Source organism: Bos mutus, chromosome 2 (assembly GCF_027580195.1).
Source record: "Bos mutus isolate GX-2022 chromosome 2, NWIPB_WYAK_1.1, whole genome shotgun sequence".
Lineage (NCBI taxonomy): Eukaryota > Metazoa > Chordata > Mammalia > Artiodactyla > Bovidae > Bos > Bos mutus.
The window spans coordinates 117,704,659-117,726,626 of NC_091618.1; the positions used below are offsets into that span (position 1 = coordinate 117,704,659).

Below are 21,968 nucleotides of genomic sequence, written 5' to 3' on the forward strand. Positions count from 1 at the left end.
AACACTACTGTTCTGTGTTGAGAATAATTCCATGATGACAAAAGAAACATCAAGTTAGGTATCTTTTCTCACATGTTATTTTGTAAATTCTATGACATCACATTAACCAATGTGAACCCTGAGAGTCTAGTGAAATGCTTTAGTTACCTAACACTTTGAGCTTGATAGTGGCTGATTTGGAGCCACTTGGGTTTTCAGCAGTGATGGTGTAGTCCCCTGAGTCTTTCCGGGTCACGCTGAACAGCTCCAGGGTGCACAGGTTCCGCTTCATGGCCATCTTGATCCCTTCCGATGGTTTCAGCAGTGTGCCATCCTTCTTCCAAGAGACTGTGGGCTTCGGTTTGCCAAAAACAGTAGCATCCAGGCAAACGTTGGTTCCAGCTTTCACGGTAAGCAAAGATTTCATAGCCACGCTCAGCTCTATCCTGGGAGGTACTGGAAAGAAGTAAGATAAAGGGATTTAATATATGCAAAGCTATATTATATAATGCTTATTTGTAAAAGTGAGAAATAAATAGGCTATCTTTTTCAAGATGGGATTTTCTTAAAGTAACTATTCATTATAAAAGAAATGCAAGTTTAATGCCAAAATTTGATAATGCTGACAGTATAAAGAAAAAAGTAAAGATATTACTCATCATCCCAGCATCCTGAAAGCTTCACTCTTATCATTTTGGTGCATTTTTGGGGGGCATCTTTCTGTGCATGTGTATGGTTAAAAGTATATGGTCTTCACAGTTCGCTATCTTTTTAGTTTAACATGTTATTCTCTATAATCATAATTTTTAATGTCTGTATACAAAGTACCTATCATTTTATTTGTCCTTATTTTCATAGATGTAGATTTAGTTTTTTATTAGGGGAAACATATATTATGAGTGATGTCTTCCTTTGCCTAGAATGTCCAACAGAATCTTACCACTTTCTGCCATGATAGTCACTGGATCGGAAGGTTCAGAAGGTTGGCTAATATTTACTGCGGTCTTGGCAATTGCTCTGAATTGATACTGAGCATTCTCTTCTAAGCCAGTCACTGTGAACTCTTCCTGGGGAATCTGGTGAGGTGAAGTATTACACCGTATCCACTGATCACCAGGAAGTTTGCAAGCTTCTACGAAATAGCCAATAATTTTGCTGCCCCCATCATGCTTAGGACGAGCCCAGACAAGAGATACAGTACTCTTGGAAACATCAATGACTTCAGGCTTGCCAGGAGGATCTAGAACCAAAAGAGATATTCTCAGCATTTGTCTTAACAGCAGAAATGTTCTATTTCACTGTATCACCCAGAACATATTCCTGAATGGAAATAGTAACATTTAGAGATGCTAAGATTTAAATGTGTCCTCATAATACTTAAAAAAAAAAAAATTACTCACCAACTGGAGTTCTTGCAGTCACATATTCAGTTGGTTTGCTGGGTGGGCTGGATCCAGCTTTGTTTAGGGCATAGATTCTGAATGAATACTCAAGGCCTTCTACCAGGCCAGCACAGGGATATTCAGTTGACCGGACAGGGGTGTCATTGGCTTTCACCCAGAGCAAACTGTTTCTTTCTTTGCGTTCAATCAGGTAGCCAGTAATGGGGCTGCCTCCATCGCTGTCGGGTCTGTCCCATGCCACAAAGATGCAGTCTTTGTTGACTTTAGTGACGCGTGCGTTCTTGGGTTCACTTGGAACACCTGGAGATGAAAACCAGGGAGATGTCAGTTTCTAGCCTAAGTAACAGATGAGAAAGAAAACAGTTCAGTTTTTCGTCCTAAAAGGAACATACCAAATGGGAACTTAGCCACCATCTTCGGAGATGTAAGAGGCTCTGAAATGCCAAATCGATTCTCTGCACGGACCCGGAAGATGTACTCTTGGCCTGGGATCAGTTTTCCAACCCTGCAGGAAGTTTTTGTCACTGAAGCTAGAGCTGTCACCCAGTCACCTCGGCTCACGTCACACTTCTCCACGATGTAATTGGTGATGTTACTGCCTCCGTCCTCCAGAGGAATGTGCCAGGACAGGGAGCAGGCATCGGCGTCTATGTCAGAAATGTCAAACGGAGGCTGCGGGGGTCCAGGAGCGTCTGCGTGAACCGAGAGGAGAGAAAGGTAAGGACAGGAATGGGACTGGAAAAAATGCTTCTGATCTTCACATGTGGATGGCTGTTTGTCTAATGCTGAACCTACCCATGACGATGACTTTGATTTTCTGAGTGTCTGTCCCAGAACTGTTCTCTGCAGTGAGGCTATAGTAACCGCTGTCTTTCCTAGTAACATCTTTTATGATCAGAACTGAAGAATTCTCTGCTTTATGCACAGCCAGGTGGCTGGACGTGACAACGTCATCTTCTCCTTTTTTCCATTTACAGACCGGATTAGGCTTTCCATACACATGGGCTTCGATTCGGAGTTTCTTCCCAGCTTTGATAGTAATCTGCTCTGGCATGAGGATCTTGGGTGGCACTGAAAGTAAGATGAAGATACATTAATTTTGTGGGGAGGTTAAATTTCCTCTAATGAGGAACTATACTAGTGTTTTTCAAGTGGTGAATAATAACCCATTAGCAGGTTCCAGGTGATGTTTGCATCACTGCTAATACTTTTTAAAAAGAATGAGATTGAATTGAAAATACCAGAGTCCAGCATACATAATAAGGATGGGTGTTGCTCTAAGAAACTTCTTTTTAAGGTTATATACATGTCTGTGTGTGCTGTGTCATGATTTAAGTTGTTTTACCATGTGCTGTGGGTGCAAATGTTTTAAAACCACTATTCTCTCCTATATTTCAGGTATTTATGGAATTAGATTCTTCAGGGATAAATGTCTCCATGTCAAAAGAAAATTCTTGTAAACTTTTATCACATGATAAAAATGACTCAGTGTCCACGTACATAGCTGTTCTTTGGCTTCGTACACGCCTTCAGCTTCTCTCGGCAAACTGACTCCCACGGCATTTCTGGCCGCTACTCTAAATTTGTATTTCTTCCCTTCCTTGAGGCCAGTGACTACCAGGCTGAGGTCTTTCACCACTGAGTACTCTGTCCAGCGATCTGCAGGCTGCTCCTCTTCCCTGTAACTAACGATGTAGCCGTCGATTTTAGCGCCTCCGTCACGCAGGGGTGGTAACCAGGCTAATACAGCGCTGTTCTTTGTCATTTCAGTAACCTCGAGTTTCCTGGGGGGATCCGGCTCACCTGGAAGAAAAACATGATTAAGAAAAAACTGTCCAGGTCGCCAAATCCATCCCTTTGTAATATACATCAATGTTTTCATATGCCACCTGCTTCAAAGTTATGTGGGAAAGGTGGTTCGGGCTGTTGAAAGTAAAAAGTACTCGAGGAGGCAGATCAGAAGTCTTCAGTGAGTGAGTGAGATATTTTTTTGTGCTGTGTAGGTTTCTACGAGTTAAAGCCCTTTAGGGTTTTGGTATTTGGTAAGTGTTTGTGTCTTGACTTGATTGAAATCGGGGACTGGGGTTAAGAGGGGAGAAAGGATGTGACTTACTTAGAGGGTCTGTCGCAAGCACTGGTTTGGGGACATCTGTTGGGACACCGGGGCCATACTCGTTGACAGCAGTCACTCTGAAGAAATACTCTGTCCCAGGGACAAGATTGGTGACGTGGAAGCTCGTTTTCTTCACTTCTGGGGTGACTGTCGCCCATGTCTTTCTCTCGGCCTCACGTTTCTCCACGATATAATGTGTCACCTGGCTCCCGCCATCATTCTCGGGAGGGGCCCAGGAAATGTGGCACGATGTTTTAGTGACATCCGAGACTTTTAAATCAGACACGGGCCCAGGGGTATCTGTAAAGAACCACAAGATTAGACATATGAGTTCCCTCAGCCTCCTGATTAACTAAGGAGTTTCTGAAGGGGAGGAAGACAGTTGTTCACCACCCACCTAATACTCTGACATTCACAAACACGGCCTTTTCTCCCGCTGGGTTCACAAGCGTCAAGGAGTATTTTCCTGAGTCGTCACGTGTAGAATTGGGGATGACAAGGAAGGCCATGGTGTCAACCAAATCGACCTGTCCCTTTCTGACCACGTTATCAATACCCACTTTTCTCCAGGTGACCTTAGGGGCTGGTCGCCCTCTCACGATGGCAAATAGTCGGATGGGGCATCCTGCCCTCACGGTGACCAGTTTTCTCATGCTGGCATCCAAGTCAATCTCTGGAGGTTCTACAAATGACACGAAGGCCATTAGTTGACTTCAGAATGTGGGGAAGTCACGTGAGAAGTGAAAACAGTGAACCAAGTGATAACCTAGGGCCTCACCTAGGATTTCTTTAGGTTTAATAGCATCCTTTAGTTCTGCAGGGCGCCCGATGCCAACTTGGTTTTGGGCACAAACCCTGAACTCATATTCCTGGTTTTCATCCAAGCTGGTCACAGTGAATTCCATGCGGACAAGTTGCGCTGCAGCATTGCACCTTTTCCAGCCTTCATCCGGTGACATGTCTGCTTTTTTAGGTCTCATTTCCACAACATAGCCAATGATCGGTGCACCACCATCATACACTGGTTTTCCCCACCCGAGAGTTATGGAACTTTTGGTTGTATCAACCACTTTGAGATTGGTTGGTGGACCAGGTGGTTCTGAAAGTAAATTATGTAAGAATAAATTTACACATGGTTAACCACGATTAGTGATATGTTAATGTATAATTTTATACAGTCTATTCTTAATTAACCACAGATAGTACATTCAATTTCTCAATTGCTAACTAAGTCCTCCTTATGTTCCTTTGTAAATTTAGAATCTACCGTTGTTCGTACATTTTAGGTGATTTGGTAAAAGATCTATTTGGAAAAATACTGGCTATGATAAAGTTTTGATGTTGTGGATTTAAACTTACTTGTCTAATACCTCTGCGTTTGAGATTAAGAGTTGATATAATACCAGAGAAAAACAAGAACATCATACCTATGGGGTCTTTTGCCACCACTGGTCTTGATGGCAAACTTGGTTCTCCAATTCCAACTTCATTTTCTGCCTTGACACGGAACTGATACTCATGTCCTGGAAGGAGATTCTGTACTTTTAGACGTCTCTCGGGAATTGCACTCTTGTTGACAGGGACCCATCGCGTTGAATGTTTTTCCTTTTTCTCCAAATAGTATCCTGTGATGGACTTTCCACCATCATATTCAGGTGGCGCCCAAACCACGGTCATCTCCTCTTTGCTTACTTTAGTGACTTCTGGAGGATCAGGGCGACCAGGTTTATCATATTTGGTTTTTGCAATGACTGGCTTAGTTTCTGTTGGAGGCCCTGTGCCTATTTTATTTTCTGCACGGACTCTGAAGATATATTCATTTCCTTCTATGAGACGTGTTACTGTAGTACCAGGTGTCAAGATAGTAGAGGAAAAGGTGGACCAAACCATTCTCTTGCTCTCACATTTTTCTAAAATATAATTTTGGATCTCACAGCCACCATCATCCTCCGGTGGATCCCAGCGAAGAGAACACCTGTCACTACACACATCAGTAATTTTCAGATTCCTTACAGGACCAGGCTTATCTAAAACATTCACGGTGGCAAAGGCCACAAAACTGCCAGCTGTGTTAGTTGCTGTAACTACGTATTTACCACCATCACTTCGCTTTGCTTTAGTGAGAGAGAATTTAGACGAATCACCACTGGTGTCAATCTTGACCCTTGGTGATCTTGTTAAGTCTGTAGCATCTTTGTCCTTGGTCCAGGAAACTTCTGGAAACGGTTTGCCTCTAACACCTGCCTCAAGTCGAATGGTGTCTCCTGCTTTGACAGTGAGCACACCACTTAACTTCAGGTCGAGTACTGGTTTCTGTAAGTCTTCCTTCACAACAACTTCCTCTGTCTTTACCCAGTCACTTTCCCCACCTTCATTCTTTGTTTGCACTCTGAACTCATAAATCTGGTTTTCCACACATTTGTCAACCATGTAGTGGGTTTCTTTAATGCTTCCTTTATGCACTCTTTCCCAATCAGCAGCGCCCTTCAGCCTCCTTTCAACATGATATGATAGATTTGGGCTACCACCATCATAATCAGGCCGCCTCCATTTTAGATAGACAAATGTCTTTCCTTTATCTGCAATATGAAGGTTTTCAGGCTCCCCTGGTCTATCAATAGGGTTAATAGCCAGAATTGGAGTTTTGGTTTCAATGGTTGGCCCAACACCTACTTTATTCTCTGCACAAACTCGGAAATAGTATTCGTTGTTGGCTAAGAGGTTGGCCTTGATTAATCGCTTAGTGACATCTGAGGCGACAATTGACCAGCCTTTCTGATTTGGTTTGCGATATTCCACTATAAAGTTTGTTATTTCTGAGCCACCATTGTCTAGTGGGTTTTCCCAAGAAATTGTACAGTTCTCTTTGGTTACATTGGTGACCTTTAAGTTCTGGCAAGGCCCAGGTCTGTCAAGGACATTAACGATAGCAAAACCTTGGGCATGTCCACTGCTGTTCTTGGCTGAGATGATGTACTTGCCATGATCAGCTCTAACAGCTTCTTTAATTTGCAACTCAACACGAGGTAGTTCGTGAATGATGTTAACCCGCTTATCTCGGACCAATGCTTTGCCTTCCTTGGACCAAGTTATGTCTGGTTCAGGTCTGCCTTTGACCCGAGCAAGAATGCGGATAGTCTGGCCCACTCTGACGGTGATGACATCACGGCAGGTTACATCAAGTTCTACTTCTGGAGGATGAAGGATGTCCTTTGCAATTACAGATTCTGCTAGTTCGCGTGGCTCTCCCTCTCCCACAATGTTAGCTGCCTTTATACGGAATCTGTACTCATTTCCTTCTATGAGTCCAGGTACCCTAAAGGCACACTGCCTAATGAGTTCATCTTTGTTAATCCTGTCCCACTGTGTTGTCCCAGCTTTCTGACATTCTACAACATAGCCCAGAATGGGGCTACCACCATCGCTGAGAGGCTTTGTCCATACCAGATCAGCTGATTCTCTGGTCTTGTCTTTCAGCTTAGGATTAATAGGTGGTCCAGGTGGTTTGATGGGCCGGCAAGCTTTTATTGGATCAGAACTTGGGGATGGACCGCTTAGTCCTGCAAGATTCTCGGCAAACACTCTAAACTCATATGTATTTCCCTCATAGAGTCCAGTTACTCTGAACTTCAGGTCCGCTAAAGGAGTTTTGTTGACTCGTACCCATTTGCCTGTTACTTCTCGACGCTCCAGATAGTAACCAGTTATTGGACTCCCACCATCAGATTTTGGCAGGGTCCATGCCACTGTTGCAGCGTTTTCAGTAATGTCAGTAACCACTGGTTTACCAGGAGGAGATGGAGGACTAAATTTATGTTTAGCAACAGTCGGTACAGAGTCAAGAGGAGGGCCAATACCAATCTTATTCTCTGCTTTCACTCGGAAGACATATTCATATCCCTTTTGCAGGTGTGGGACTTTCAACTTTGTCTTGCTGCTACCTGAAGAGACCACACCCCATGTATCTTTCTTTGTGTCTTTTTTCTCAACAATGTAATTTATCACAGGGCTTCCTCCATCATCCTTAGGTGGTAGCCATGATATAGTCATATATTCAGGGGTAACTTCCAGTATATTAATAGGGCCTGTTGGTGGGCCAGGAACATCCAGGACAGTAAGATGTACGGCTACTGTTTTGGTGCCGGCTGCATTGGACACTGTGATCTGGTATTCCCCAGTGTCTTTCCTTAAGCAGTTCTTAATGGTGAGTACTGATGAGAAGTTGTCAGTTTCAACTGTATAGTGTTCATCTGTTTTAATCTCATTCCCATCGGTTGTCCACTTTGCAGTAGGAATGGGCACACCTCTGATGATGGCAGGGAATCTGACTGTAGTTCCGGCTTTTACCACAAGGCCTTCAATTAATTTCACATCCAGCTCCACAGATGGAGGCACTGGAAAGTAAACATGAGGAAATTAGATTTTGCTTTTGACAGTATGGATAATATCACAACATGAATAATTTTAAAAAGAAGGAAAATAGTGCCAATCTAAAATTTACCTAGTTTTTCTTGACATTCTATTGGGATAGTTGTGTCAGGGAGACCAAGACCCACAATGTTTTCAGCTTTTACCCGGAATCTATAGGTGTTTCCTTGTTGCAGTCCAGTAACAACACACGCTAAGTTTGTCACGGTCTTGAACTTAATCCAGTCTTGGGTGCCCTCTTCCTGATATTCTACCAAGTATCCTGTGATTGGAGAGCCACCATCGCGGTCTGGCTTATTCCAAACAAGGGAGACTTCAGTCTTGTCAACATCCACATGGTGTAGGTTCTTGGGTGGCCCTGGGGGATCTTTTCAGAAGAAGTTATGATGAATAAACAATATTCTCAAAGACAGTCAAACAGTACTTTTGTATCCAAAGAGAGCAACTTACGTAGGGGATCCACAGCTTTGATGGGTTTAGGTGTTTCCACAAAGGGGCCACGTCCATACTGGTTCTCAGCAGCAACGCGGAAGACATACTGCTTGCCTTCATTAAGATGTTTAGCCAAGTGACTCTTTTTCTTTGATGTAGTTGAAAGAGGTGACCACTCAGTACTGGCAACATCTTTCCTCTCAACCACATAATTTGTAATAACAGAACCACCATCATCCAGGGGTTCCTTCCAAGTAAGGTAACAAGAATCTTTCCTTATCTCACTGACTTCCAGATCTCTAGGTGGCCCAGGCTTATCTGAAAAGTGTTAAACAATGCAGTTATTGTAAGTGATTTAATCCAGCTAAGAACTCAAAATGTATTGAGTTACTTTTATATGTTATTGCATTAAGGCCATCACAAGCACTAAAATTCTTACCTAATACGAGTACTTTTACTGAGACAGTTTTTGAACCAGCTGGATTCTCCACTGTTAAGGAGTAAATGCCACCATCTTCATGGGCAGCATTACGAATTTCAAGCTTGCTGCCAACTGGAGTAACGTCAATTCTTGCTTTAGTTGGAGCCGCTCTGTCTTCCTTTTTCCAGGTTACTTTTGGGAATGGCACTCCTTTGATGATGGCACTAAGCCTCAGAGTATCACCAACCCTTATGTGTTGTTCTCTTGCCATGTTGGCATCAAGAATCAACTCAGGGGGTTCTAGAATAAAGAGAATGGTACTTTCAGATTTGCTTTGTTTGTGTATTTTACAGTTAAGCATAGACGATGAAACCTGTCTTCCTTGCAGAGGCAACTGAGAATGTCTGTACTCACCGAGCCTGTCTTTTACTAGCACTGGCTCAGGAACATGAGCTGGATCTGACTCGCCAGCTGCGTTGACTGCTATTACTCTGAACTTATAGGATTGACCATCCCGAAGACCGGTGACTTTATAGTTAGTTTCAGGACAAGACTCAGGAGTGTGATTGGCTCTTTTCCATTCTTCATCTCCAACTTTCTGGTACTCAACAATATAACCCAGAATCTTGCTCCCACCATCACGACGTGGTGGCTGCCAGGTTAGATCGACTGAATTACATGTTGTATCTATTGCTTCAGGATTAACAGGTGGACTTGGTTTAGCTACAGAATAAAAGAGAAAATCAAAACAGAGTTAGAATACAGCTGGAAACAAACTCAGATAAAGTGAAAGCTGAAAGAATGCTTTAGTACTATACCAATTGGGTCTTTAGCAAAGACTGGTTTGGATGGTGGACTTGGGTCTCCAATACCAATTTCATTTTCTGCAGAAACCCGGAATTCATAGTGACACCCCTCTAGAAGATCAGGAACCCTAAATTTAGTGTATGGATGGATAGGCTCTTTGGTAACTCTAGCCCATATTTTAGACATAGTTTCTCTCTTTTCCAGGATGTAGTTTGTGATGGGCTTTCCTCCATCATGTGGCGGGTTCCAGGAGACTAATGCAGAGTCTTTGGTAACTTCTGTAACGATTGGCTGGTCAGGTGCATCAGGAACCCCTATAACAAACATTAGCACAATGTGTTAGACATTTAATTCTTCCTGTTAACAACAGCAAACATTAAATCACTGACAAGAAATACGATGCATACTGAAGCGATCTTTGGCTTTCATTGAGTCAGACACCAGAGGATCACTTATTCCATACAGGTTTTCAGCATGTATCCGGAAAATATAATCTTTTCCTTCAAGCAGTTTAGAAACTTTGCATGTTGTTTTGGCACTTGCAGATGTCACGGGCATCCAAACGTCTTTGCCCACCTCCTTCTTCTCAATAATGTAATTGGTAATTTCACTGCCTCCATCATCTAAAGGCGGCTTCCAAGAGATAACCATGTAATCTTTTGTCACCTCATCAAAAATAACTGGTCCTACTGGTGGTCCAGGACGGTCTGAATAAAAGAAAAAAAAAAAAAAGAACACAGCACAAAATGTTATTTCCATTTCTGCTTCAGAAAGAACAGAATGTTTCTAATACTTTCTAAATAATACTTACCAACAACATTAACTTGACAGACACCCTTCCTGGAGCCTGTACTGTTCTCCACAACCACAGAGTATTTGCCAGAATCTGAACGCTTGGCCTTGAGCTTCTCTAGAGCAAGTGTCGTCGGGGTGGTCTTTATATGAGTGCGGTCATCCTCCAGCACATCAGCTTCATCTTTGAACCAAGAAACTTTAGGCTTTGGTTTGCCTGAGTAACGGCCAGTGAGGGCAAAAGCTTCACCAACTCGAATTGTGAGCTTATCTCTGAAGTCGAGGTCAAGCGTTGGAGGAGCTGAAATGTATAATGATAAAGGCAAATCAGTCTGACTGAGGTCTTACGGTAAATCTGTATGTGTGTACAAGTTTTCAAAGTGTAAGCTGCATTTGACACATACCCAGCTCATCCTTGCAAGTGATTGGCTTGGTGCAAAATGATGGTTTGCCTTGTCCAACAATATTGACAGCACTGACACGGTACTCGTAGGTATCACCTTCTTTTAAGCCTTTCACGGTGTATTTCCTGCTCATCAAGTTGTCACTTGTAACTTTGTGGAACTTCTCAGTTCCAATGAGACGGCTTTCTAGGACATAGTTGATAATGTCAGATCCGCCATCATACTTAGGGGGATTCCAAGTCAAAGTGACAGACTCTTTGGTAACTTCTTTGACTTCCAGGTCTTCAGGACGCTCTGGTACAGCTACAAGTGTGGAGTGACAGTGAGACAAATGTTAAAAATGTAGGAGAATGTGGTAAATATTACTTTCTGAGGATTGCATTTAAACATTAAACTATTTGTTTGGTAAGTGACAAAAGAGATCTCAACATAAAATGAGTAACTAAAAGGGATCCAATACACTCTGATTTCCAGATGACAAAATCGAGGTTAATTGAGACCAGATAATTCAGGAAAGTTCTCCAGAGCTGGTAGTTTTAGAGTTAGTAAACTACTTCATGTTTATGCCATTAAGTGAAAATTTTAAAAGTGCAGTATTATATGGAAGGATCTGAGGAATATGTATTCCCATAATGTCTTTCACAGTCACATTCAAATAGAACCAACATCAGATACTCAGTATTTGTCAAATGAAAGAAATGTTTGGCATTTATTTATACACCTCTTTTGTCACTGCAGTCTTTGATTAAATGAGTGAAGAAGTGATTAAGGATGAAACTGTTTTAAACTTTACTTACTGATTGGATCTCTTATGACAAGTGCATCTGTGGTCTCAACAAATGGGCCCATGCCAATACTATTTTCAGCCGCAATTCGGAAAAAGTAGGCTTTTCCTTGAATGAGACCCTGGACGGTAGCATTATGTCGGGTAACTGTGTATGTCACTGGGGTCCATGCTCTGTGGTCAGCTTCCCGCTTTTCAATTACATAATTGGTGATGGGAGAGCCCCCATCATCTTCTGGTGAGAACCACGTCAGCTTGCAGGAGTCATTGGTCAGGTTGTGAGCCAGGAATGGTATTCCAACAGGACCTGGTACATCTAGAAATAAGAGGGGAAGGTTTCTAGTTGTTTGACTTCAATGAACTACAGGGCTCAACATTTGTTACCCTCTGTTTTTAAAAGGGAGACAAAAATACTGTTACGAAAAAAGCAAGATTTTGTGTTTATTGAGGTTTTTATTTTTTCCTTTCTTTCCTGATGTCTATATCCAACCATATTTTAAAATAAAGTAAGTTTGCAGTAGTTACTGATTGCCCCTGCTTTAACGGAGACTTATGGAACAGCTTTACATATATACACACACATATATACAATTTTTTTAGTAATTTGTGAGTCAGATAAGAGGGTGATGTTGGGAGGAAAGTGCACAGAGGGAGATGCGAGAAGGGTGAGGAGCGGCATGACTATTTTTTGTGTTTAGTTTACTCTCCAGAAGGAAAAGGGGGAGAGAATTTTTTCAGGGTGATCAGTGAATCTGAGTAGCACAGAAGACCCCAAATCTCAGAATGACCAGTGAGACAGTTGCAGTTTAACCTGGAAATACACCACTTTGTAAAGTAACAGCCATTGGACAGAAGAATTGCTCAATGAGATTGTTTCTTCATGCCATTTTCATTAATAAACCAGTTTCATAATATGAATTATGCTCAATAGAGAACTGGTTATTTTAACATAAGAACTGGGTGTTTGGAGTATGGCTGAGCCTAGAGACATGCTGAGAGAGAGATCTGAGTGGGAAGGCTTCACTTTCTGAGCAAATCACTGGAAGAGAGCAGTCAGAGAGAGTTCAACTCAATATTCAGGGACTAGAAATGCAATATTGATAATCCAATATGATGCTTCTCTTTGATTAGCATGTGGACAGCTTCCAAGGGATTTTTGCATTATTATAATAAATAGCAGGTCCTAGATGTGAAAAATGGTCAATCTTATTAGCAAACTGTTAAACATTCTTGGACATTTGCAGGAAAGTTGCTTTTATAAAGACTATATAATAATACAGTAAATGCTTATGGTAGCATGCTATACAAAAAAGGCAACATACAGGACTTCATAGTAGGAGTACAGCCATGTTAAAGTATATATTAGATAAACAGTAAGGAGGGAATTTAAAAAAATGCTAATAATAGAGGTTAACGGGATTGTGGGTAATTTTTCTTATTTTCCAAAATATTTGTAATATAGTTTTCTTAATAGTACATCTTTCTTGTAGATGAAATAAAATGTTATTTTTAAAAGATGTGTGGACAAACTGAGTTTTTACCTAATACATCAACGATAATTGTCTTCTTTCTTTCCCCTGCTGCATTTTTAGCAAGAAGAGAATAGACGCCTTGGTGGCTCCTCTGGCAATTCTTGATGACCATGGATGAGCTAATGGCTGTGGTCTCAATGGTGGCCTCTTGAGGTAAAGCTCTTTCATTCATGTTCCAGGTAACAGTTGGAGGAGGCTTTCCAGAGACATAGGCGATGATCCGAATCACCCCTCCAGCATGGACCACAATTCTATCTCTGACGCTGGCATCTAACTGAAGGTCAGGTAATTCTGGAAAACAATTTAAAAATAGTAAGTTGCTTTCATTTCCAATCCAAAATGCAAACATTGATAAAACAATAGAAACATCAGTAATTACCAAGTCTGTCCTTCATTTCAATGGCATCTGTGACTTCTCCAGGTTCTCCAATGCCGGCAATGTTGACTGCTCTAACTCTAAATTTGTAGAATGCTCCTTCTTTCAATCCTGTCACAACAAGTTTTGTTCCTCTCACTTCTTTATCTTTAGCCTAGGGAAAAGTCACAGCCATTTTATAATTAGAATACAGTGTGTGACATGCGTGCTCAGTTATGTCTGACTTTTTGTGACCTTATGGACTGTAGCCTGCCAGGCTCCTCTGTCCATGGGATTTTCCAGGCAAGAATACTGGAGAGGGTTGCCTTTCCTCGTCCAGGGCATCTTCCCAACCTAAGGATCTAACCCGTTGTCTCATGTCTCCTGCCTAGGAAGTGGGTTCTTTACCACTGTGCTACCTGGGAAGCCCCTGGAATACAGTAATGCTTTCTTATCTGTGGTTTTATTTACCACAGAAGTCATTGGGAATCTGAAAATACTAAATGGAAAATAGTTTCCATAAATAAACAATTCATCAGTTTTAAACTGAGTTCCATTCTGAGCAATATAATGATATCTTGGGTCATCCTGCTCCATCTCTGCTTGGGAAGTGAACCATCTGGCTTCCCTGGTGGCTCAGTGGTAAAGAATCCATGTGCCAATGCAGGAGACGCAGGTTTAATCCCTGAGTCAGGAAGATCTGGAAAGGAAAAGGCAACCCCCTCCAGTATTCTTGTCTGGGAAATCCCATGGACAGAGAAGCCTGGTGGGCTACAGTCCATAGGATCATAAAGAGTCGGACATGACTGAGCAAACAGCAGCCCCTAAACAATAACCTGCCCATTAGTATAAGAAAAACCATAGTATATAGAGAGCGCTCAGTATAATTCTTGGTTTCAACCATCCACTGGGGGGGTCTTAGAATGTATCCCTTGGGGATAGAAGGGGACTACTGTAGTTTTTTAATAGCTTTCCAAAGTGTAACAATAGTGTCTTCACTCTCTTTGGGAAAATTATTGTCAATTTAGGTTTAATGGATCAGATATTATAGGTAAATACTGAATGGAAGCAATTATATTTTACAATATTGTCAAATGATTGAAAAAACTGTACTGTACTTATTCTACTTTTTTAAGCTTTAGAGCCAAAAGGTTCATCATAATAAAACTTAAGTTTTTTATAATTAAATTTATTTTTAATTGAAGGATAATTGTTTTAAGGACAAATTTTGATTAAATTTTTGATATAAGATGTCTGGATTATCAGTTAAACTATTTTTCTGATTTCTTAATTTAAAAAATACAGGTAAGAATGAGAATAACTATACATGTTCAGTTTATTTACAGTATATTCCCATCATGCCAAGTTTAGCTACCTTTTCCCATTCTTCTTTTCCTTCTTCTTTATATTCAACGATATATCCTGTTACTCTGGACCCACCATCTTTTAGTGGGGGAGACCACTCCAGATCCGCAGATGATTTAGTCCAGTCTGTAACTTTGGGAAATGGAGGGCCAGGAGGTGCTGGAAAGAACCAGTAGACATTATTCTTGACTTTTCCATGGTACTTTTGGGAAGAAAAAAGAAACAGGAATGGTTTGAAGGCTTACCAATTGGATCTCTAGCAGTTGCTGGGTCTGATGGCAGACTTGCTGGCCCCACACCAGCAGCATTGATGGCATATACCCGGAATTGATAATCAGAACCTTCAATGAGACCAGTCACTTTGTAGGAAACACCCAAAGTCATGGCTTTGATAGGATCTCGGTTAACTCTCTTCCATCTCTTTGTAGTGGTGTCTTTCATTTCTAGCCAATATCCGGTCACAGGAGAGCCTCCATCGTATTCTGGCTCTTCCCAATTGACAGTCATGGAGTTTCGAGTCACACTGCTAACTGTTGGCTTATCTGGTGCTCCTGGGACAGCTGTGACAAAAATCACAGTGATTTATAAGAAATTATGAAAGACAAAGGCAATAATGACTTTGAATGTGAACTATGTGATACTTACAGAAGAGGTTTCTCGCTGTTTCAGGTTCGCTGTCAAGAGGCTCCCCAATGCCGTATTTATTCTGGGCCATGATTCGGAATACATACTCATGGCCTTCTAGCAACTTGGGAATTGTGTACGTGCATTCTTTGGGCTCACTGGAGACACGCACCCATGTCTTCCTGTTAGCTTCTCTTTTCTCAATTACATAGTTTGTAATCTTAGACCCACCATCGTCTATAGGTGGAAGCCAAGATAATGTCATCTGATCTGCTGAAATAGATTCGAACTTTATTGGTCCCACTGGAGGGCCAGGGCGACCTAAAATGGTTTTAAAAGAGAAACGCTTTTAAGGGAAAGATCTTAAAACCAAATATTACGTTTATGAACAGAAAGTCATGTAGTTTGAATAAAATCATGTCATCTTTACCAAGGACATTCAGTCTCATTTCCTTTGATGCTGTTCCCAGGTTATTCACAGCTGTGATGGTGTATAAGGCAGTGTCACTCCTGCGAGACTGTGGGATCACTAGGGTGCAAGTGTCATCCACCACCAGTTTGTTGACATGGGTATCATAGACAATGGGTTCTTTGTTATCAGGCTTCTTTGGAGGAGCTTTAAACCAGGTCAGTGTCGGAAATGGCACACCTTTAATTTTGGCCACAATGTTAACATCAGTTCCTTCTTCAACCTCCATGAATTCTTTTAGCTCAATTGCAGGTGGGCCTAGATTATTTAAAAAAAAAAAAATGTTGTCATTAGAAACATAAAACACTAAAGGATCAGACGTATTGAATAGAATTCATAAAGAACAGATCTGTCTTCAGCTAATTTGTACCAGTTTGGGGGACAGGCATAGGTGGTCATCATCCTTTATTGATCTATATGTAGCTATGTATCAGCTATTGCCTGTCTCTTACCTGGCATCATTATGATTGTAGATACTGAAAGAAGTGCAACTGTAGTAAGTAGTTTAGGCTTGGGAGTTCTTTTATGATATTCCCTAATATTTATTCAGAGTAATGAAGGGACCTATTTTGTTCTGAGATGACTTCTCCTTTTAAGAAATATAACTGCTAGTAGAGGCAGAGCAATTTTCCCTTTTTCATGAATTTAGTATAAGAATATGCAAAGTGGCTGGTGACTACCACTTTCCTAAGTTTAGAAGAGAGAACTAACACATACACAGCAGTAGAGATGGTAACAATAATTACAGGAAGAATTATTAGCATATTTCTGTGGATATTTTATCTCTTAAAATGGATGTATCTTTTTCTCAGAGAAGAATCAATATAGTTTTAATAAAACCCATGTAATCTTTACTCAAGGACACTCAATGTCATTTCCTTTGATGTTGTTATCAGAGTATTCATGGTTATCATGATATGTGAACAAGTTTCTTTTTCTCAAGTAGAAAGAGACTTGACTATGAATATAAATGGGCCCTGGCAGTTGCTAACAAAATAACTGGTTACTTTTTGCCCCTTTTGAGGAGCATGCAGAGGAGCTGTTTTATCTTTTGGTAAGTAAAACAGCCTGCTGTGGAAAAAAATCAGAGTAAGGAAACTCCACACAGTATCTCCTTTTAGTAAAGGAAAGGTAACCTGTAAGGAAATGTGATAATTCTGTGGGAGTTCAGTGTTTAGGTAACAGGCCCGTGTCCAGACTCAACCCATGGGAGCTTCCAATGCACAGACACATCTTTTTATTTTGGATTTTTGAGTATCTAGGAAGGCATCCATAAAGAGGACCTTCTCCAATCACATGTTGGTACGTACATGTCTGGTCTTTGACGATCACGGGGCCAACAGTGGCTGAAGGTTTGCTGACTCCTGCAGCATTGACGGCTTTGACTCTGAATTCGTATTCCCCACCCTCGATGAGGTCTTCCACGGTAAATTCCAGTTCTTCCACGTCACGCTTATTGCACTGTCTCCATGCTTCTTTCTTTGTCCCAGTAGGATCCCATGCAAGGCACTCAACAATATAGTGGGTGACAGGGGAGCCCCCGTCATTCTTTGGGGGTTTCCATGACAGGTGTACGGTGTTCTTTGTTACAAGGCCAATCTTCAGTTTAATAGGGGGATCAGGAGGATCTTTAAAAATAAAGTATGAATCGTTTACAACAATACATTTCAGGTTTCAATTAGGAAGCTAATTTAATCTTTGACTTAAAAACTTACATATTGGGTCTCTGGCAGTGGTCCTCTGAATCGTTTCCGCGGGAGCACCAACACCAAAACGGTTTTCTGCCCGCACGCGGAAGAAATATTCCTGTCCGGCGATGAGGTCCGGGACGACAAATGAGGTGCTTACACAGTTGGGATTGACTTTAGTCCAAGCTTTTCCGTCAATAGTCCTCTTCTCAATAACATAGCCTTTGATCCTGTCTCCTCCGTCGTCATCTGGCATCTTCCATGAAAGTCTGCAACTGCCCCTTGTGATGTCACTGACTTTCAGATCTTTGGGTGGCCCTGGTACATCTGTTGGATGCAAATCACAATGTAAACAGTGCTATCTTGTTTAAAATAATTTGTTCTTATTCTATAATAACTTTTAAAGCCTTTCTTACCCATGACTTTAACTCTGCAATTTGCAGTCTTTTGTCCTGCTTTATTCTTGGCTGTGATGCTGTATTTGCCTGAATGAGATCGTTTACATTCCGGAATAATAATTACTGATGAATTTTCAGCAGTCTCCAGCTGTACAAAGAAAGCAGTAGTCATACAATGAATGAAATAATAGCAGTATTGAAGTCAATCAGATTCTGAGATCATTTCAATTTTCTTTTTTCTTACCTGTGCATCTTCAGGTATATCATGAACCCCATCCTATTAGAAAATAAGATAATCAGTTATAGTGTAAGTATTCCTTAGAGTCATTCCGTGGGAGATGCAGAGAATTATAATTTTCTTACCTTCATTGCCTTCTTTGCCTTTCCATCAAATTCCCAAGATGATTTTGGTGTTGGGCGCCCCTTAATGACGGCAGGAATCCTAATCTGTGTGCCAGCTTGACAAATCAGACAGTCTTGTGCTCCAATGTCAATGAAAACTTCTGGTACCTCTGTAATACCATGGATAATATAACAGGATTTAGCTCACCTTTTTCAAAAAAGTAATTGACACATCTTCGGCACATGAATCAATTTCATAATAAGATCAAAAGATGAATACAAAAATGGATTAAGGACTAGTACCTTGAATGTCAGTGGCAGGAATCTCTCCAGTTGTATCACTTGGTTCAGATTCACCGGCTTCATTGACAGCTTTCACTCTGAATCTGTACTTTTTGAGCTCTTTCAAGTTTGGCACCACACATTCACAGGTGGGTAGAAGTTTGTCTGGTTCATTTACGCTTTTCCAGTCTGTAGTACCTTCTTCTTGCATTTCTACAATGTATCCTTTGATTGGACTGCCACCATCTTTGGCTGGAGGTTTCCATGCTAGCGTGATGCTTGACTTTGTTTTATCTTTGACTTCTGGGCGAGAAGGTGCCCCAGGTGGATCTAAAAAAAAAAAAAAAATCAAAATGTGAAGCTGATGAGATGCTAGATTTATGTACTGTAAGAATATTTTACTTTGCCTGATCATATTTTATTTTTAAAATATTAAAATAGGAATGCCAAAGGAATAAATTACCTTCTAGAGAAGAGAAATATAAGAAAGTCTATTTTCATTTAGCATTAATGCTAAAACAAAGAAAGCAAACAACTAACCGGGAGTAGAAAGACTACTGGCTAGCGCTTGATAGATTATTATTCTATTTACACATGATTGGTGAAAAGCTATTTTACTTTTGAGATCTCTTTGAAGAGATTCTGCAATATTCTATACTAAAAACTTAATATAACCTACCATAAAATTAAAAAATGACTTCATCATTAGCTGTAAACTTTTGAACACAAACTGATTTTTAATGCCTTGTATTGTAGATATTGACCCTGTCCCTAATCACATAACAATCCATTATATTTCTGACAGTGCTTTACAATTATGGAAATTTTAATGATAGGTCTTTCCAGCACTTAACACAGTTCTTTACACATAGCATATATTTAATACTAGCTTGCAGAATGAATAATTCATTTTTTATATATGCTCCGTATAGGACTTAGATTATTTTAAGTCTTTTTTACAAATAACTGAATTTTTTCCACAGAAAATCTATACATTACAACACATGGTATTAATCATTAAGGCCACAGTATTTTAATTTTTGAACTGATATGCTTATAGATCTTTCAGAATTGCTTTTTATTTGACAGACTTCACAGACTCTGCTTGAAGATCTTACATCTTTGTTTCAATGTATTATTGAAAATTTAACAACCTTTTGTTTTTGTTAAACTCCTACTGGAAGGTCTGTTTGGTGAGGGAGATAATTTCCACAGTAGCTGATTAAAGAGGCGGAGGTTTAAGTATGGGAGCAAAGAGGAGCTATATAGTCCAGGGTCTTTATTATTGTGATTCCTCATACAATACTAGGTTTAATCTAAGTGTTTAAAAACCATATGAGTTTCTCTACGTGTATGCATACACATGTATATATATGTGTGTATATATATATATGTATATATATCTAATACATATTAGATATGTGTGCTTAGTGTGTGTATCGGAGAAGGCAATGGCACCCCACTCCAGTACTTTTGCCTAGAAAATCCCATGGATGGAGGGGCCTGGTAGGCTGCAGTCCATGGGGTCGCTAGAGTCGGACACAACTGAGTGGCTTCACTTTCACTTTTCACTTTCATGCATTGGGGAAGGAAATGGCAACCCACTCCAGTGTTCTTGCCTGGAGAATCCCAGGGACGGGAAGCCTGGTGGGCTGCCGTCTATGGGGTCGCACAGTCGGACACGACTGAAGTGACTTAGCAGCAGCAGCAGCAGTGTGTGTATATGGATATACACACATACATATATACTTTTGACAGTCTACATAAGTACGAAACTTTTAATTTTAATAAATAAAATAACTTGGCATAGAATAAATACAAGAAATTTAAGAGCAGAATTATCTATTTAGTGGCTTTGTCCTTGATATATTCCAGAGATGGAAGCATACTTACATATGGGATCTCCTGCAACTTCTGGGTCTGATGGTTCACTGGGAGGGCCAACTCCTGCAGCGTTTATTGCCATTGCTCTGAACTGGTATTTAACACCTTCAATCAAACGGGGAACATTAAATTCCACGCCTTTCAAGCCCACTTTGGTTATTGGTGCTCGGCTAACACGTGACCAGTAGGCACCTCCCTCTTCTCTCTTCTCCAGCCAGTAACCAGTAATTGGAGAGCCGCCGTTGTCCAGAGGAGGAGTCCAGCTCACTAGCATCGACCCTTTGGTGCGCTCCAGAACTTTTGGTTTTCCCGGAGGTCCAGGAGTGCGGTAAGGATCTTGAATGACCACTTTATCCGATTTGCATTCATCACTGATTCCATATTTATTCACTGCCCTAACTCGGAACTCATACTGACCATTGGGGATAAGTTTCCAGATCTAGAAATCAAATGAATAATAATTTCTTAAAAACCACATACTTATGTTGATTTTCACTTGATTTAATATTCAAGTCATTTGGTAGGGGAAGACTGTAAAAAGAAATAAATCTATAGACGCAATTATCTGAGTACATACACTCACATATGGAGAAAGTCTTTTAAAATGAGAATGTGTACATTTATTGAACCTAATAATTTGTCTCTCAAGTAAAAGAGAATCTGTATATGAAACAAATTGCTAAGGGGCCTTATGTGCAAGGTGCTAAAAACTAAGGATTTTTGTGTGGTGTTTTAAGTTTAATCATTAAATTCCAAGGTCATGCCAGAATGGTGTTTATTCAGACTCAAGTCCTTTTAATGTGCATAAGAAAATACTTAGAACAGTTTACCCCGTATCTCCTCTCTACAGCACTGTTGGTAACTTCTTCCCATTCAGCTCTCTTCCTGCTTGCGTCGCGCTTGTCAATGATGTAATGGGTGATCTCACTGCCACCATTGTCTAGAGGGGCATCCCATGTTAGGTAGCAAGATTCAGCTTTAATGTCAGTAACAGCAAGATTTCTTGGTGGGGACGGACGATCTGAAAAGGAACCCATGGAGGAGATTGAGAAGGAAATTCTTAAACAGATGCTGGAGTTCATTCTTTTATAAGAAAGAGTATCGCTTACCATATACTTCCACATGGACATTTCGGAACACTGAACCAAGGCGATTAGAAGCAGTCACCGTGTAAGTGCCTTTGTCCTCCCGAGTTGCTTTGGGAATGCTAAGCTCAGTCTTTGCCTCACTGCGGGAAACTTCTTCCTTAGTTATCTTAAGTGCATCGGTGGGTTTCTCAATCACAGTTTCATTCTTGGACCACTCAATCTTAGGCATCGGAAGGCCTGTCACATCTGCGGGAATGTTAACAGGCTCTCCCGCCTTAACTTTGATGGTGTCTCCGCGAACAGACAGGCGCAACTTAATAGTTGGAGGCACTGCAAAGAGAAGGGAACGTGGGGGAAAAAAACAGCACAGTCATAAAG

The 21,968-nt window shown here is 40.9% G+C and overlaps 1 protein-coding gene across 1 annotated transcript in view; it reads right to left on the minus strand.

The window, feature by feature from the left end:
* TTN (titin) overlaps positions 1-21,968 on the minus strand; it is a 276,220-nt gene that overhangs the window by 57,092 nt on the left and 197,160 nt on the right. Inside the window, 34 exon segments of the mRNA XM_070359061.1 lie at positions 148-435; positions 920-1,219; positions 1,380-1,682; positions 1,775-2,074; positions 2,178-2,453; positions 2,883-3,185; positions 3,496-3,795; positions 3,893-4,177; positions 4,274-4,594; positions 4,923-7,889; positions 7,997-8,290; positions 8,374-8,673; positions 8,795-9,076; positions 9,191-9,499; positions 9,595-9,897; positions 9,991-10,290; positions 10,395-10,676; positions 10,780-11,082; positions 11,577-11,879; positions 13,105-13,386; positions 13,475-13,625; positions 14,826-14,974; positions 15,061-15,375; positions 15,461-15,760; positions 15,870-16,166; positions 17,219-17,536; positions 17,624-17,923; positions 18,013-18,142; positions 18,239-18,271; positions 18,358-18,506; positions 18,640-18,948; positions 20,512-20,941; positions 21,333-21,523; positions 21,612-21,920. Coding sequence (XP_070215162.1) covers positions 148-435; positions 920-1,219; positions 1,380-1,682; positions 1,775-2,074; positions 2,178-2,453; positions 2,883-3,185; positions 3,496-3,795; positions 3,893-4,177; positions 4,274-4,594; positions 4,923-7,889; positions 7,997-8,290; positions 8,374-8,673; positions 8,795-9,076; positions 9,191-9,499; positions 9,595-9,897; positions 9,991-10,290; positions 10,395-10,676; positions 10,780-11,082; positions 11,577-11,879; positions 13,105-13,386; positions 13,475-13,625; positions 14,826-14,974; positions 15,061-15,375; positions 15,461-15,760; positions 15,870-16,166; positions 17,219-17,536; positions 17,624-17,923; positions 18,013-18,142; positions 18,239-18,271; positions 18,358-18,506; positions 18,640-18,948; positions 20,512-20,941; positions 21,333-21,523; positions 21,612-21,920 — 11,982 coding nt within the window.